At 54.3% G+C, this 16,594-nt stretch overlaps 1 protein-coding gene across 1 annotated transcript; it reads right to left on the bottom strand.

The window, feature by feature from the left end:
• Window positions 1-13,434: 13,434 nt before the first annotated feature.
• Window positions 13,435-15,578, bottom strand: LOC132514017 (heat shock transcription factor, X-linked-like). Its single transcript, XM_060138653.1, has 2 exons — window positions 15,033-15,578; window positions 13,435-14,082 (listed from the first exon to the last, which is right to left on the bottom strand). Exons 1-2 carry the CDS (start codon window positions 15,576-15,578, stop codon window positions 13,435-13,437), a joined length of 1,194 nt encoding a protein of 397 aa, XP_059994636.1.
• Between the last annotated feature and the right edge of the window lie 1,016 nt (window positions 15,579-16,594).

Genomic DNA, 16,594 nt, shown 5'->3' on the forward strand with positions numbered 1-16,594 from the left:
TGTTTCATAGATAAGTTCATTTGTGTCATATTTTAGATTCCACATATAAGTGATATCATGATATTTGTGTTTCTCTGTCTGACTTACTTCACTTAGTATGATAATCTCAAGGTCTGTCTATGTTGCTGCAAATGACATTATTTCATTATTTTTTATGGCTGAGTAGTATTCCATTGTGTATATATACCACATCTTCTTTATCCATTCCTCTGTTGATGGACATTTAGGTTGCTTCCATGTCCTGGCTATTGTAAATACTGCTGTATTGAACATTGGGGTGCATGTATCTTTTTTTTTTTTTTTAAATATCTACTTCATGTAGATGTTTTTATTTATTTATTTATTTATGTCTGTGTTGGGTTTCGTTTCTGTGTGAGGGCTTTCTCTAGTTGTGGCAAGTGGGGGCCACTCTTCATCACGGTGCGCGGGCCTCTTACTATCGTGGCCTGTCTTGTTGCAGAGCACAAGCTCCAGACGCGCAGGCTCAGTAATTGTGGCTCACGGGCCCAGTTGCTCCGCGGCATGTGGGATCTTCCCAGACCAGGGCTCGAACCCGTGTTGCCTGCATTAGCAGGCAGATTCTCAACCACTGCACCACCAGGGAAGCCCTGCATGTATCTTTTTGAATTATGATTTTCTCCAGATATATGCCCAGGAGTGGGGTTGCTGGATCATATGATAGCTCTCTTTTTAATTTTTTAAAGAACCTCCATACTGTTTTCCATAGCGGCTGTACCAATTTACATTTCCACCAAAAGTGTAAGAGGGTTCCTTTTTCTCCACACCACCTCCAGCATTTATTCTTTGTAGACTTTTTAATGATTGCCATTCCCATCAGTGTGAGGTAATACCTCACTGTGGGTTTGAGTTGCATTTCTCTAATAATTAGTGATGTGGAACATCTTTTCATGTAAGCAACACTCTTTTTAACCTAAACCTATGGTCTCTAATGACCCCTATTGATGCAGCCTAACCTAATGTCAAGCCCAGGCTCCTCTCCTGGTAGACATGTTTCCTACTGTCCACTGGTCAGCTGGAAGAAGCTCAAGGTCTACATGGTCCATACTGACCACATTCTTCACACCTTTCCTCATCAACTCACCACCAGCTCTTCCTCAATCTCAGCTGAGATGAACAGCTTCTGCCTAGTCAGAAACCTCAGAATTCAAGGTCATTTTATACTCTTCTCACCATGTCATGGTTTGTAACTTCCTAAAACTCTCTCACATCTGTCTGTACCTCACCATCCTCCCACCCAGACTGAATTAAGTGCTTTATCATGTTCTTTTTTTTTTTTTTGGTTTACTTGGTATTCTTTCTCAGCATGTGTTCAATAATATTTGATGGATGAATGAATCAAATTACTGGAGGGTCTCATTCGCTGATTCAAAATGTGGAGTCTGCCTCCTCTCCTGCCTGGGCCTTCTGCCTACATGGAAGAAACATCAAGTGCTACAACTGCTCACATAACTCATAATTCCCATGGGGAACTTACTGAGGGTGTCATTATGGGTGTGTCTTCTCCAGGTCCAAACACCATCTCATCTTGGAGGTGGGTATGCTCTCAACTGATCGCTCCATGATACTTCCTGCATCAGGCCCCACACATCTCCATCAGTTTAGTAAGGAAGGGTGCCATCTCCAAGGGTTTTCCATTCACCCTGTAAATGTCTGCACCTTGGGCCAATCCTTTATCTCAGACAGTATCTAGTGGCAATGTAGGCCAGCCATCATAGCACAGGACACTTGCCTCTGGTGTTCCAAGAACTCAGAAACCCCAGGAAGCAGTGTGAGAAAGGGACACCATCTGGACAGTTTTTCAAAGCATGTCCACACCCAGCTCTTTAGCTGCAGAGGCTGAAGAGATTAATCCCATGGCTTTCCCCTTCCAATTTCACCCTCCTTGCAGCTGCACACTCCCTTCCACAGCTCATGGGTATTCCTGGCCTATCTCAGCTGTCTGTCCCTAGTGACCCACCCCACTCACTCACATGGCCCCAACCTCTATGGAGGATTGCCCTGCACTCAGGGGGAAAGTCCCCAGCCTCCAGCAGGCATCACAACAGCTCCCAGCCCAGCCCTGAAACACTGGCAAGGGTTCAAGGACCACTAGTATAGTCAGGAGATGAAGCTCCCCTGAATGATGCAGGGACTCAGGTGTACTTTTCCTGACAGAGGTAAGGGGACTCTAAGGTTAGGGTGGGCTCTCTGGCGTGCCTGTGGTCCATTCATCCAATAGACCTGACCACTCAGACCACCCTGCGACTTCTAGCTTGGGAGGGTCCAGAGATTTCCCCAGCCTATTCACGTTCCTTGTCCTGTATCCTTTCCCCTCCCCAACTTCTCTCCTTCGGGGTCCTTTTCCCCCTGCACTGAACTCCGGATTCAGGGCCCTGGCTGTCAGCCTGCCTGGAGCTCTCTGGACTTGGCTTTGCACGTGGTGTCTCTCACGGACTCTGGCAATTGCTTTCCCCATGATGCTCTCAATGCCCCTCCCTGGCAGAGGGTGTCCTGTCTGGTCCCCTTCCCCGGTTCCTAGCCATTCCTAGCCAATCGTTCCTTCCCAAAGTAAAGGGGAAATGCCTGCTGATATCTCACAGTCTTAATCATTTGTGATGCTTATAAGAATGTGAATTGGTATAGTACCTTTGGAATAAAATTTCAGAAATATTTATAAAATATTAAACTATTCACACCCTTTTCACACTAACCCAATCTTTAAGTTAGTATGTATACCTTACCAGAAGACATCCATGTTTACCCAAGAATTCAGAGGTGTTGATTTCATTTTATTAATCATATAAGAAATTGTTTAATTATGGTTCAGGCACACTTTAGCATTTCAGGGGGTAGTTTCAAAAGTGACGTAGAGCTGTATGTGCTGTCAGGGGAAGATCCCGCATCCTTTTAATTCAGTGAAAAAGTCTAGTGGCAGATCAATATGTACAACATTATATATGCATGTCAAATAAAACCGATATGTTTTTATAGTATATATATCTATGAAAAAGCCCATAGGCCACTTTAAAGCTGTGTCCGTTAAAGTTACTGCAACCTGATGCAACAGGCAAACCCTGACGCTTGAAAGGCTAACACAAGAACAGTGTGGTTTTGTGCAGGTAAATTCTTGTGTGGTTTGGCAGGGGCCCTTAGCTCTAGGGACCCAGGGATCCAGGCTGCTTCCATCTTGTGGTGTCAGCACCTCGACACGGGGTCACCATGTTTGCTGGTGAATCCAGGGAGAGGGCAGGGAAGTGGCATGCTGGTTCTCAAGTGCCTGCATGTGACAGACAATGCTTCTGCTAGTATCTCAGTGGCAAACGGTCATCACATGACCCTTCCTAACTATAAGTGGACTGGCAGGAAGGAGAGCAAGACAAGATGTGGACGGGCATTGGAGCCTCTCCCACACACCGTTACGAAGTAGATGCTCAACAAAAACCAACTATTTTGATTTGCCGTCTTCATTGCTTGGAGGAGTTTCTGAGGTCACATTTGCCTTGAAATTCTCTGAAATTTTCAAGCATCTACTATGTGACAGATGCTTTCAACTACAGGATCACATCTAATTGTCAAATGATTCTGTAAATCTCAGCAGGGAGAATTCACTTCGTTCACTCAATGGCCCTTTACAGAACTTTTTGCAACAATCTCTGTAATTTCATTAAGCCGAGAATGTTCCCCTTCCATCTGACGCAAGCTCACAATCCTATCCCTCCACGTGACTGAACTTGCCTGAGCCCCTGCACAGGTGCCATTAGGCACACTGCTTGTACCAGGCAAGAGACAGTGGGAGGATGGTTAATTACTTTCACTTTTTAAAATCAAAGGTAGCATGTCCACTGAGGAAGCATTTTTCACCTCCTAGGAGTATTCTAAAGTTTTAGAAATTCAGCCTTAGTGGATGTTTGTTTCATGGTCTTTCCTCATCTAGCATTTATGAGGGAGATGCTATGGACTCAACAGTGTCCCCCAACAGTCATATGTTGAGGGCTAACGCCCAATGTGATGTATTTGGAGATGGAGCCTTTGGGAAGTAATGAGGTCTAGATGAGGTCATGAGAGTGGGACCCTCAGTATAAGATCAGTGCCCCTATACAAAGCGACACCACAGACCTTGCTTCTTCTGTCTATCCGTCTGCCATGTGAGGATGTAGTGAGAATGTGGCCATCCACAAGCCAGGTAGAGAGGTCACACAAGGAACCGACCATGCTGGCATCTTGATCTCTGGCTTCCCAGGCTCCAGAACTGTAAGAAGTAAATGCCTGTTGCTTCAGCTACACACAGTCTGTAGTATTCTGTTATGGCAGCCTGAGCAGGCTAATACAGGAGGCTTTGGGTTTTAATCACCTAGGTAAGCTGATTCATCCGTTTATGTGTTCAGTGGGCAGTTTCAAAGAAAATACGCCATTAAAATCTTACTGTAAATATCAGGTATTTTCAAAAATTCTCTCTCTAGCTTCAGGGTTATATCCCAAGAACTGTTAGATTATGGGCCAAATCACACTCTACTCACCAGTTCATTTGGAAAACATATTGAGAGCATATTGAAGATGCCCAGTAGGATGACCAAACATCGAAAAGTCACTGTGCAAATTCGAAGGGATTTTTGCCATCAGAGGGGTTCCATGGTGAGGGACAAACAGTCAGGGGACTTCTGCAAGGCCAGTTAGGGGAGGGTAGGCGATTCTGGGCAGTTTCACTGGGAGCAGGGTGCAGCCTTCACAAGGGGCAGCAGTGATGAGCTGGTCAGCAGGTCAGGTCCCAGAGTTGGACAGGAGGGCACATGTGGGAAGACCAGGGACAGAGTGCTGTCACGTGGGAAGTTTCTGGGACTGGACAGAAATGCCAGCACCTCAGCTCTCAAAGACGCTGGGACTCGGGCAAGAGGACCCCAGGTTAATAAATCTCACAGACAGCACTAACGTCATGTTTGATTCTCCTTGGCACCTTCCTTTCTTGGGCCTGCTTTTTGTCAACTGAAAGACACCGTGTGACACTGAGAAGAGAAATGAATCGCCAGTCAGAAGGTCAGCCACAGGCTGGGGTGGGTGGGAACAGTGTGGGCTCGAGAGGAATTCAGACCAGGGCTCTAGTCCCCACCCCGTCACTTACGAGCACGTGATCCTGGGAAGATTCCCAAGCCCCATGGCCTCAGGTTTGTCATCTGTGAAGCAAGTGGCTGTGATGAGCCCTGTCTTGTAGGGTTTCAGGGATGTGTGTAAAGCACCTCACAAGGCCTGGTCTAACCTTTATGATTAGCAGTTATTTGTATTAGTATTTGGACCTCAGATCCCACAACTCTCGGCTCTGGGAATTTTTCACAATTTTTTTTTTCCTTCTGTACGTGGGCCTCTCACTGTTGTGGCCTCTCCCGTTGCGGAGCACAGGCTCCGGACGTGCAGGCTCAGCGGCCATGGCTCATGGGCCCAGCCGCTCCGCGGCATGTGGGATCTTCCCGGACCAGGGCACGAACCCGTGTCCCCTGCATCGGCAGGCGGACTCTCAACCACTGCGCCACCAGGGAAGCCCTCTGGGAATTTTTGTTGTTGCTGTTGTCTAGGATATCTCAGACAGCATGCAACACAATAGGACAGGGAGTACTAATTCAGCAGGAAACTTTGCTTTGTTAATAAAACTCAGCACAATCTCCTTCCTAGAGGATCTACTATTTAATTCGGGTGTGGAGGAGACTTCCCCAGCAGGATGCAACCCAAAGCTCCTAGAATTTATGTCAAGAACCAACTCTTTCCCTCCCTCCAAGCTCCTCTTCCATCCAAACCATGATTTTCATTCATTCCACCTCCACTAAAAATCTATACACTGCTTAGAGTTGTCCAAAATACTCTTAAGATTACCTAATAATAATGTCATTTTAATGTCATGGGCTCTGGTTCTCACAGACCAGGGAAAAGAGTGCCTGTCCATGGACTTCTGGGCATCACTCCCAAGGAGTGTGACCACACTTCTCCAGAAATCCTTGCAGATGGTGGGTATAAAACAACTACTTCTTCATTGTGGTCAAGTGCAATGAGACAAGAGCCAGGATACATTCCTTCCTGCCCCAAGATGAGATTTCTCTCAGGTTTATCCATGATCCAAAAGGACATCTCACAGCAAAGTCCCGTTTCAGACTCTCCTCTCACACTCAAAACACAATGTCTGCATGTCTGATGGCTGCCACCACCCAGCTTCATCACCGTCACCACCCACAGAAGGAACCCCCGCTTCCCAAAGCCCCAAACTGCCCTGGATTGGGGCACTTAACACTCCAGGGCTCGCTCCTGGAGCCCCACTGCCTCGTCCCATGTTGACTTGTTCTTTGGGACTTAGGGGACATCTCACCATCTTCCTCATGTGACTGCAGCTCCTAGACCATCACTCTAGGTGTGGGTGTGTCCTGCTTTTCCTAGTGTCCCCACTACAAACATAGGGCCTTCCAGAGAGCACAGACTCCTTGAATGTTTGTGGAAATAATAAGCCAGTGAGCAGGAGTCTTACGTAGATCAATTTTCTCCAACTTTCTTAAATAAGCCAAACAAATTCAGGTTATACACATATATTTTAATTTTACAAAATGACAGAAGAAAAGGGATAAGAAGCCAAGAATTAATTTTTGTTTCTCTATTTCTTGACCTCATTAATTGTGCTGCTAATTACTTTCACATTTCAAAGTAAATTCCTATTCCAATGCTGTGTTATCTAGTTTGAGATCACAAACTATGATGGAAGGTTTCCCAATTGGTTTTACAAATAGCAAAATTCAGTCTTGAATTGGATAAGTACAAATATATGTGATCAATACTATTCACAATCTTAGAAAATGAAGCTTATTAAATAATACTACTAATATGCAGAAAACTGGTGCATTTGTATACACTAACAACAAAGTATCAGAAAGAGAAATTAAGGAAACTATCTCATTTACCATTGCATCAAAAGTGTAGAATACCTAGGAATAAACCTACCTAAGGGGCCAAAAGACCTGTACACTGAAAACTATGACAGTAATGAAAGAAACTGAAGACAACACAAACAGATGGAAAGATACATTGCATTCTTGAAATGGAAGCATCAATATTGTTAAAATGACCATACTACTCATTTCAACCTACAGAACTGCAATCAATGCAATTCCTATGAAAATAACAATGCCCAGGGTTTCCAGGGCTGACAGTTGGGTCAGGCCAGATGTCTGTGGGCCCCTGTTTGCTCCGGGGATTGGGCTCCCCCCAGTCCTCTCTTGGGGTCCACACCTTGACCCCTGGCAGGTCCTGGGACTCCACCCTCCGCTGCCCTGATGTTTCCCCTCAGACCAAGGTCCTCGCATCCCTAGACGCCTCCATCCCCAACCACGTGGCAGAGGTGAGAGCCTGCAACGTCCAGTCAGCCCTGCCCGGGACCTCCCAGGGCTGACAGCATGGGCGAGCTCCTCTGAGGTCCCCTCTGTTCTGGGGTCCAGGGTCCCGTCAGTCCTGCCTCAGGGTCCTCACCCTGACCCCCGCAGGACTAGGATTCTCCCCTCTGCCCACCTGAGGCCCCACCCCTCATACCAGGTCCCCACTCTTTCTGGGACCCAGATGTCAGGAAGTGCTGCAAGCGGTCCTCCTGCCCTATGACCTACCAGGGCCGACTCTGATCTGGGGCCCAGGGTCCCCTCTGTCCTCCCTCAGGGTCCTCATCCTGAGCCCCGACAGGACCTGGGATTCTCCCCTCTGCCCACCTGAGGCCCCGCCCCTTACCCCAGGTCCCCACTCTCTCTGGGACCCGGATGTCAGGAAATGCTGCCTGTGGTCATCCCGCCTAGCTGTTGCCCACAGCTGACAGCACGGATGGGTTTCTGTGGGCTCCGCTCAGTCATCCCTCAGGGGCCTTGCCGTCACTCTGGCAGCACCTGGACTCTCCCCTCTATCGATCTGAGGCCTCGTTCTTTATACCAAGTCCCCAGAGTCTCTCAGACCTGATGGGAAGTAAAGAAAGGCTGCGTGTGTTCATCCCACCCCGGGGCCTCCCAGGGCTGACGGCAGGGGCGGGAATCTGTGGGGTCCCCCTCTGTTTGGGGCCCAGCGTCTCCTCATTCCTCCCTCAGGTTCCACACCTCAACTCCCTGCAGGACCTGGGATTCTTCCCCCTGCCCTCCTTAGGCCCCGCCCTTTACACCAGGTCCCCAGTGTCTCTGAGACCCAGATGCGGAAGTCAAAACTCCTTGCCAAGTGCTCATTCCGTCCCGGGACCGCCCAGGGCTGATGGCAGGGGCAGGGATCTGTGGGGTCCCCTCTGTCTTCCTTCAGAGTCCTCAGCTGGATCTCTGGCAGGTCCTGGACGCCCCCTGTGTTGATCCGAGGCCGGACCCTCACACCAAGGCTTTCACTGTCCTGAGACCCCCAGGGGGAATCTATGGACAACACATCAGGCCCCCAAGCCCAGGGCTTCCCAGGGCTGAGATGATCCCACGGGGGTCCCTCAGCCCTCCGTTGGCTACTCACCTTCCCTCCCAGATGGTAGGGCCCATCCCCCGCCCACCTGACTTTGGTCCCCTGAGACCCAGGCCCTCCCCAGCCAGGACCCCTGAGAGGGAAGCGGGGGTCGGGGGTGGCGCTTATTCCCACAGCCCAGCCAGCGGTCTCTCAGGGCTGACAGCAGGGCCAACCTGGATGCCTTGCGGCCTCCGAGTCCCCCTCACGGTTGTACCTTGACTCCTGGTGGGGCTGGGCTCCTTCCCTCTGCCGACCTGGCCCCGGCCTCCCTGACCCAGGCCCTTCCCTGCCCCTCCCAGGGGGATCAGTGCAGTCCCATCTGGACAGCATGCCGGCGTGGGGGGGCTCCCAGGGCTGTCGGGAGGGCTGCAGATGCATCCCCCTTGGGGCCCTCAGTCCTCCTCTGGTCCTCACCTCGACTCCAGGCAGCACCTGGGCCCCTCCCTCTGCCCACCTGAGACTGTGCCCCTCAGACCGAGCCTCTGAACCCCCGAGATCCCTGAGGAGTTGGGGGCGGCGGGGGGGGATGGGCAGCCTGATAGCCCGGCCCGGGGTGCCCCAGGAGTCCCAGTACGGGTGGAGTTGCATGCTGGGGGACCCTCTGTTCCGGGCCTGCTGGACCCCTCCATCCTCACTCAGGAGGGTCCTCCTCAAACCCTGAGAGAAAGGCTGCAGTCCCAGCACAGATGCTGGAAGGGGGGCTGCCGTGCCCATGACCGTGGGGGGAGCACAGAGAACCGCACACCTTCCCCTCGGGGCTCCTCGCCAGCCAGCAGACTTCGGAAACCTGTTTTAAGAAAGGTTTAGTTTTAGCTGAAGAGGGCTGAGCAGTGGCAGGTGATTTAGGGGAACGCTTGGTTTCATGATTAGATCATATTACCTGTTAGAGTTATGTGATTGTCACTTTTTCATCCTCATTCATACTGAGTAATACATTTTACATGTCTGTGTAGTGTAGTGTGTGTCATCTATCTATCTATCTATCTATCTATCTATCTATCTACATATATATAACATGTGTGGAGAACATATGTGCTTATATACACATGCATCGACATACCACATGTATATATAGGGAACGCATCATGTATGTTCCAGTACCCACACTGAGGTCATCCACAGGGCCCTGAAGGGCACAGACACTCACACCCCGTGGGGATGCGGAGAGTCCTCCAGCCCGGCGGTCCCCGTGTTTTGAATGCAGGCTTGCCGCCTGCCTGACAGCCAGTGTGCCCGGGGAAGTGAGCCTGCAGGAGAACGTGGGGCCACCACGCCGCTGGGACAGAAGGGAGCAGAGTGGGCAGTGGAAGAAGAGAGCAGGGCCCAAGCCTGAGCATAGGAGCCGCCTTCAGAGGGCCGTGCCTCGGACCCCCACGTCCGGGACCCTTCTCCATCCTCACGCCCTCAGTCCTAGACCCTCACCCTCCTCCCTGGCCCTCGTGTCCATTTCACGAGAGATGGTGACCTGATGGGGCTGGGGAGGCCACGTGGGCAGAATCCAGTGTCAGGCTCTCATGGGCACTAATGCCTGGCTTCCCTGTGTTTTCTCCATGATGTGGCCTGAGGCGTCAGGTAGTAGGACCCCGTGGAGGACAGCTGAATCCCCCTTGACTGTTGGGGAGACAGGTCAGGCCAGTGCGGGGATGGGTCTTTGCACGCATATGATGCTTAGCTTGAATAAGAGTCCTTCTAGTGACAAGCTGATCAAATCATGGAGACTCCCTACGCCTCGATTTCTCCATCTGTAAAATGGGCCTCCTAACAGTACCAGGCAAAAGCATTGGTGTGGGTTTCCCCATGATGTGACCTGCTTGTAGAAAGCCTGGGCCAAATGAAGTGGTCGGTGGCTGTAGCTCTTGTTACTGAGTGTGTAAGAAGGATGCGCCCTCCCCCATGTTGTGAGGATTCCCGACCAGTGCACGTCTTGGGATCCCCGCGTACGTGGATTAGCGCAGTTTTTCTTTTCTCGTGAACATTTGTTGTCAGAATGCTTGGGCTCGCCTTCCTCGTCTTCTCGCTTGTCCCCGTTCAAGATGAGGCGGTTGATCTGAGGTGTCGCCTCCATTGGAACACGGGTGTTTGCAGCTTTAGGTCCCAAGTGCCTCTTTGGCCCCGTGCCATAAGTCCTGGGGGCTTTGGTATGTGTTTTCTTCATTTCAAAGTATTTTCTAGTTTCCCTTGTGATGTCTTGTATGTTCCCTGGGCTATTGTTATGGACTGAACTGCGTCCCCCCAAAATTTGCATGTTGAAGCCCTTTTGTTTGTATCCCCTTAAGTTTACTGAGGGATGCTGTGTGGCCTGACGCGTGGAGTACCCTGGAGAACGTTCTAGGTACGCTTGACGAGCACGTGTCTACTCTGTTCGAGCACGTGTCTACTCTGTTCTTGGGGCTAATAGTCTACACATGTCATGAGACCTAGTCTTTGTACAGTGCTGTTCAAATCTGTGATTCCCGTACTGCGGTGCTGTCTGGTCGCTGTACCCATAATGAAAGCAGGCTGTGTTAGTCTGCTTAGAGCTGCCATAGCAAAGTCCCACAGAGGGGGTGGCTAAAACTACAGAAATGTACTGGGTCCCAGTCCTGGTGGCTAGAAGTCCAACCTCAACTTGCTGGAAAGTGCAGTTTCAGGTGAGGGAAGGCGTCTGTTCCTGGCTCGCAGACAGCTGGTTTTCTCTTGGTCCCTCACTTGGCTGCTTCTCTGAACAGGTTGTGGGGGAGAAGGGAGGCAGGGAGAGAGAGTGGTGGGGGAGGGAGAGAGAGAGAGAGAAAGAGGGAGGGAGGGAGAGAAAGGGGGAGAGACAAAGGAGGGAAGGAGGGAGGGAGGGAGAGAGGGGGAGGGAGGGAGAGAGTGAAAGGGAGAAAGAGGGAGCGAGGGAGAGAGAGAAAGAGGGAGGGAGAGAGGGAGGGAAAGAGACAGGGAGGGAAGGAGGGAGGGAGGGAGAGAGAGAGAGAAAGAGGCAGGGAGGGAGGGAGAGAAAGGGGCAGAGACAAAGGGAGGAAAGGAGGGAGGGAGGGAGAGAGGGGGAGGGAAGGGTAGGGGAGAGAGAGAGAGAGAGAGAGAGAGAGAGAGAGAGAGACACACACACACACACACACACAGGAGGGAGGGAGGAATTGAAAGCAAGAGAGAGAGGGACAGAGGGAAGGAGAGAGAGAAGGGGAATGAGGGAGGGAGAGAGGCGGTAGGGAGTGAAGGAGAGAGGAGAGAGAGAGAGAGAGAGAGAGATGGAGGGAGTGATAGAGGGGAAGGGAGGAAGGGAGAGAGAGAGAGGGGAAGGGGGAGGGAAGGAGGGCAGGAGAGAAGAGGGGGAGGGAGGGAGAGACAGGGAAGGGAGAGAGAGATAAGGAGCAGGGAAGGAGGGAGAGAGGGGGAGGGAGGGAGAGAGATAAAGGGAGGGGGGCGAGGGAGGGAAAGAGAGAGGGGGAGGAAGGTAGGGGCAGAGAGAGGGAGAGAGAGAGGGAGCGGGGAGAGAGGGGGCAGAGGGGGAGGGAGGGATGGAGAGAGAGAGGGACGGAGGGACAGAAACGGAGGGAGAGAGAGGGAGGGAGGTTGGGAGGGTGGAAGAGAGGCTGAGGGAGGGAGGGAGGGAGATCTTCGGTGTCTCTTCCTCTTTGCCAAAGGACACCGCTCTTGTCGGACTAGGGTCCCACCCTTGTGACCTCATTTAACCTTACTGACTTCCCCAAGGGTGCTATCTCCAAATACATGCACCTTGGGATTAGCACTGCAACAGGTGGACTTAATGGTTGGGGTGGGAGCCGGGGGATCCATTTGAATCCATCACAGGGGGGACCGAAGTCTCCCACTTCTACTGTAGACCGGTTTCTTCCGTCCCTTCTGTCCATTTTTGCATCGTTCATTTGGGGCACTGCTGTTGGGCTGCTCAAGAGACCCCCCTGACGTGCACTAGCTGTTGCATTGTGACAGACGGGAGCGGCAGATGGGACCACCCCTCACCCGGGCAGACCCGGGGCTCCTCTGGCTGCTGGTGCTTGGATCATTCCTGGTACCTTGGGTCTACTTCCCCTCCTCCCCCAACCCACCTATTTTTTCTTTTCTGTGTTTCTGGCCACCCCACAAGTCTTGGGGGATCTTAGATCCCCGACCAGGGATTGAACCCGGGCCACCGCAGTGAAAGCATGGAGTCCTAACCCCTGGAACTCTAGGCAATTCCCACTCCCCGCCCGCTCCTTAGCAGTGTTTGGGAGGGGATGTCGCCCTATCGCTGTGACAGCCACAGAGTCCTGGCCAGGTCCCCCAGCCCATCCCCCACACGTGGAGGCAGCAACTGTGAGCTGGGGGTGCGCCCTGGCCTTCAGTGCTCTGTACACACCACTGGGCGCTGACCACAAGGACTCGCGGTATAAGCTCGACACCCCAGCCCCCAGAGGGTGGTGGAGCACGGCGCCCTTGAAGTGTTTAGCTCAAAAGGCAAGGAAAAGAGAACCAGGAAAATGTCTCCAGACGCAGGACCCGCAGTGAAAAGCAAACCTCAATCCTGCTGTCCAGACACCAGAGAGCACCCCCAAACTGAACACCCGCAGGCCCCTGCCAGGGACCGTCACCTCCACACCTGTGTGTCTCAGGACAGTAAGGGCTCTTTTCAGGCCTCTGACCAGGGGAGGCCTGAGCTCTTCTCATCTGTCAAATCGAGACCCTGCTGGACACGATGCCCCCGCAACTGTGAAGCCGCGGGTGCCAGGGCCTTCCTTGTGCTTGTCCAGCCCTTCAAGGGTCTTTCTAGTGGGTGGGCACAGGGCGTCTGAGGGGCTTCTCCAGGTGTCTGCTAGGTGCCCGCACTGGGCCGGGGGTGGGCTGTCACCTGTCATCGTTTCCTGCTGAGGGGACTCAACTGCTCAGCCACGCCCAGGACGGAGGCGCCAAACACGTGTTGGGTGGAACATCGCTCTCATGTCCCCGTGCTCTTTACTGCCCTGCAAGGTTCTGGCCGCGTTACCACCTCCGTGTGTCTGCAGGGTCTGCCTGGTCAGGGTCCTCTGTGGGCCTGCCTGGAGGGGTCGGGTATTCCAGGAAAGAGCGAGAGCCCATGCAGCAGCAGCAAAGGGGCTCAGGGGCCGACGGATCAAGGTCAGGGAGGCGGCAGGCCTGGCGGCCACCTCGGGCATCCAGGGTGCGCAAGAGGCAGCAGCGCGGCCCCCGGGAGCTGCGCGGGGGGGGAAGGCTGAGGACTTGGGGGGGTGCGGCGGCCAGGCCCGGCACGGGCCAGGGAGGACTCATCTGGGCGGGAGGCCAGGAGCAGCAGAGCCAGGGGACCTCGGCTGGCTGGGCCACCTCTGCCAGGACAGGGACTAGAGGGACCAGAACCTGCGCGTTGGGATCCGGCGTGGGGGGCTCGGCTGCTGTCCAAGGAGGGGCCGGAGCGACAGAGTCAGTCCCGGCCAGGGCGGAGGCATGGTCGAGTTGCGGGTAGCTCGGGGTCCCCTGGATGTGCTCAGGATACGGTGGGAGGCCGTCCTGCGGCTCCGCGGCGCTGGGCGCCGGGAGGTGCCCCGGGGCTGCCGGCTCGCCGTCCACCTGCCCGGATGCTGGTTTAGTGTGTACTCTCGGCTTCATCCTCACCAGGAGGTGCGGGCAGTCTCTCTGAAACAGGGGACTGTGGTAGAAGTGTAACTGAGGTCGCGGTTGAGAGAGAAAAGGAAACCCCGAGTCACAAAAGAGTTGCTCGCAAGCAGCAGCCGCCTGGCTGGGCCCCTGGGCGCCCTCCCCCAGCCGACCCAAGGCCTCTTTGGAGAAAGCGGGACCCGGTCCCAGCAGGACGCTGTGCCCCAGCTTTGACATCCCCGAGACTCGCTCACTCACCATCGCCTTTCGCCCTTGGAAAATGACTGAAAATGGCCCCTTAGGACGAGTACAAGGCCCACGAAATGGGACGTGGCGTTTGCAGGTACGAGACTGCAACAAGGTTCGGTAGCTTTCTAAGGAAGTGTCCGAATCGCCCCCTGGCCAGCACCTCCAGGGGCCAGACCGGGGACGCTGACTGCTTCCCAGGAAAGGACCTGCGCCCCCACTCAAGTGATGCTCTGGAGCTATGGGAGTCAAGGGGGCACACAGACCTCCCCCCTCCCCCCGGCGGGCCACTGTCCCCGAGCAGGACGGGAAAGGCCAGCGTTGCAGCAGTGTCCTCTTGTCCCCCGCTGTGACTGCGTGTCAGGCACGAGCGGCACTGCCCACGTGTCAGGAGTACAGGATGACGCCTTGCCCGCGTGTGCTGTGAAATGATCACCACAGGGGGTCCAGTTCACACGCATCACCTCACACAGACACACCAAAGGGAAAAGGAGGAGGGAGAGAAGTGACGTCCTTGTGCTGAGAACGCTTCGGGTCCCCCCCATAACAACGTCCCAACACAGCTCGCGGCACTGCCAGCTCCGGCCGTCACGCTGGTCCCCAAGTACCACCTTTAAAGGAAGCTCTCCCGACACGCCTGCCGCCGTCCCAGGCGGCCCCGAGGTTGGCACCCGCCCACCCCCGGGCCCAGTGGCTCAGCCCCTGGAGAGGGCTCCTCCCCCGCCGTCCCCCGCCCTCCTTACCTCGCTCAGGACGTGGGCGGGCCGCTCCTTCGTGGACAGGTTGGTCATGCAGAGGGACGTGTGCATGTCCTGGTACACTTTGCTGAATCCATAGCAGTTAAGCTGGCGGATGAAGCTCTCCACACGTTCTGTCTTGAACACCTTGTCTAGGCCGTCCCTGTCCAAAACCTCCTTTTGAAACAGCGGCCTGTTGACGCCTATGCAAGTCCCGTCTTCATTCCACCCAATGGATGCAAAGCGACTGCTGTGGACGATCGTCCACAGCTTCCTGGGAAAGGGGTGGAAGAGCAGGCTGCCTTCCCACACGGCCTCGCAGGCGGTGCGAGGCCTTTTCAACAAAGGCTCTTCCGTCAAATCCTGGAAAGCAGCTTCTCCAGGCAGCAGCCTGAGGTCGGGGTGCCCCGCGGGCACGGGCTGGTCCAGGGCGAGGGACTGGGGGGTGCAGCTCCCTGAGCCGAGGGCCGGAGCCGCTGTGTCGGGAGGAAGAGGCGCCTCGCCGAAGCCGGGCGCCCTGCCCGCGGCGGGGCCCTTCTCGTCCGCAGCCATGCGGAGCGCGGCGTGTCCCTCCGCCACGTAAACGGGACAGTGCAGCGCGGCCGGCAGCACCCTGGGCTCACACTCCCGCTCAGCCCCTCACAGAAGTGCTCCGGTTGCTCGGGGGTGACAGCACAGCCCAGCCAGGAAGTGACATCATAAAGGGCAGGCCCGTCAGCATGTCAGCCTCCTGCTTCACGCCCGTCATCGCAGGGGGCACGAAGACACTCGTGCACGGGTGCAGAGCCACAGGCCGAGCGCTCGTGCAAACCGGGCACGGCCTTCTGGTCCCGGAGCCCCCGGGCCAGGCAGATGTGCACGGACCCACGTGTGACCCACGAGGTCAGAAGTCCTCCTGTGTGTCCCCTGGCCTTCCGGGCCGTGCACAGCACCCATGATTTCAAGCACGAGCATCGCCCGAGACGCGGCCCACGGTCAAGGTCGCTAAAACTTTACGATTCACCTTCACCTATGAACTGGAAGAAAAACCCTCACAATGTCTGGGGCTGCAAAGTGCCTACCTTATCCTCTCCCTGGAGAGGTGTCCCATGGGTGCTGAGCAGGAATCGGACTCTGGACCCCCGCCCTCACCCGCAGCAGCCCTTTCCCTCCATTGCCCACAGCAGAGGCCAGACTCAGATGAAACGTTCAGGGAAATTTATTAAACAGAAACATTGACTGAAACCATTGAACAGAGGGCATAACAACACACAGAGGAACTTCTAACGGCCACCGGAGCTCACGGGTCCCGCCCCACCCCAGGGTCCTCGAAAAGGTGCCTCCGCTACACCCCACCCGGCGGCCCTCCATCTCCCCACAGTCTCCCTTCCTGAGGGCCCCGCGGGTGGCCTCTCGCCAGGAAGATGGGCGCCGGCCATGCCCGCTCCCCCCAGGGCAGACTCTCCATTTCTGGCCCACATGCCCGGGGCCTGGCCCTGCCCTATGGCGGGCACAGGGCAGCCCCACAGCAGGGCGCACGCCACCGAGCCGGGGACGTGGAGTCCCGAGGAACAACGGGGTGGCCCAGC

Source organism: Lagenorhynchus albirostris, chromosome X, assembly GCF_949774975.1.
Source record: "Lagenorhynchus albirostris chromosome X, mLagAlb1.1, whole genome shotgun sequence".
Taxonomy (NCBI): domain Eukaryota; kingdom Metazoa; phylum Chordata; class Mammalia; order Artiodactyla; family Delphinidae; genus Lagenorhynchus; species Lagenorhynchus albirostris.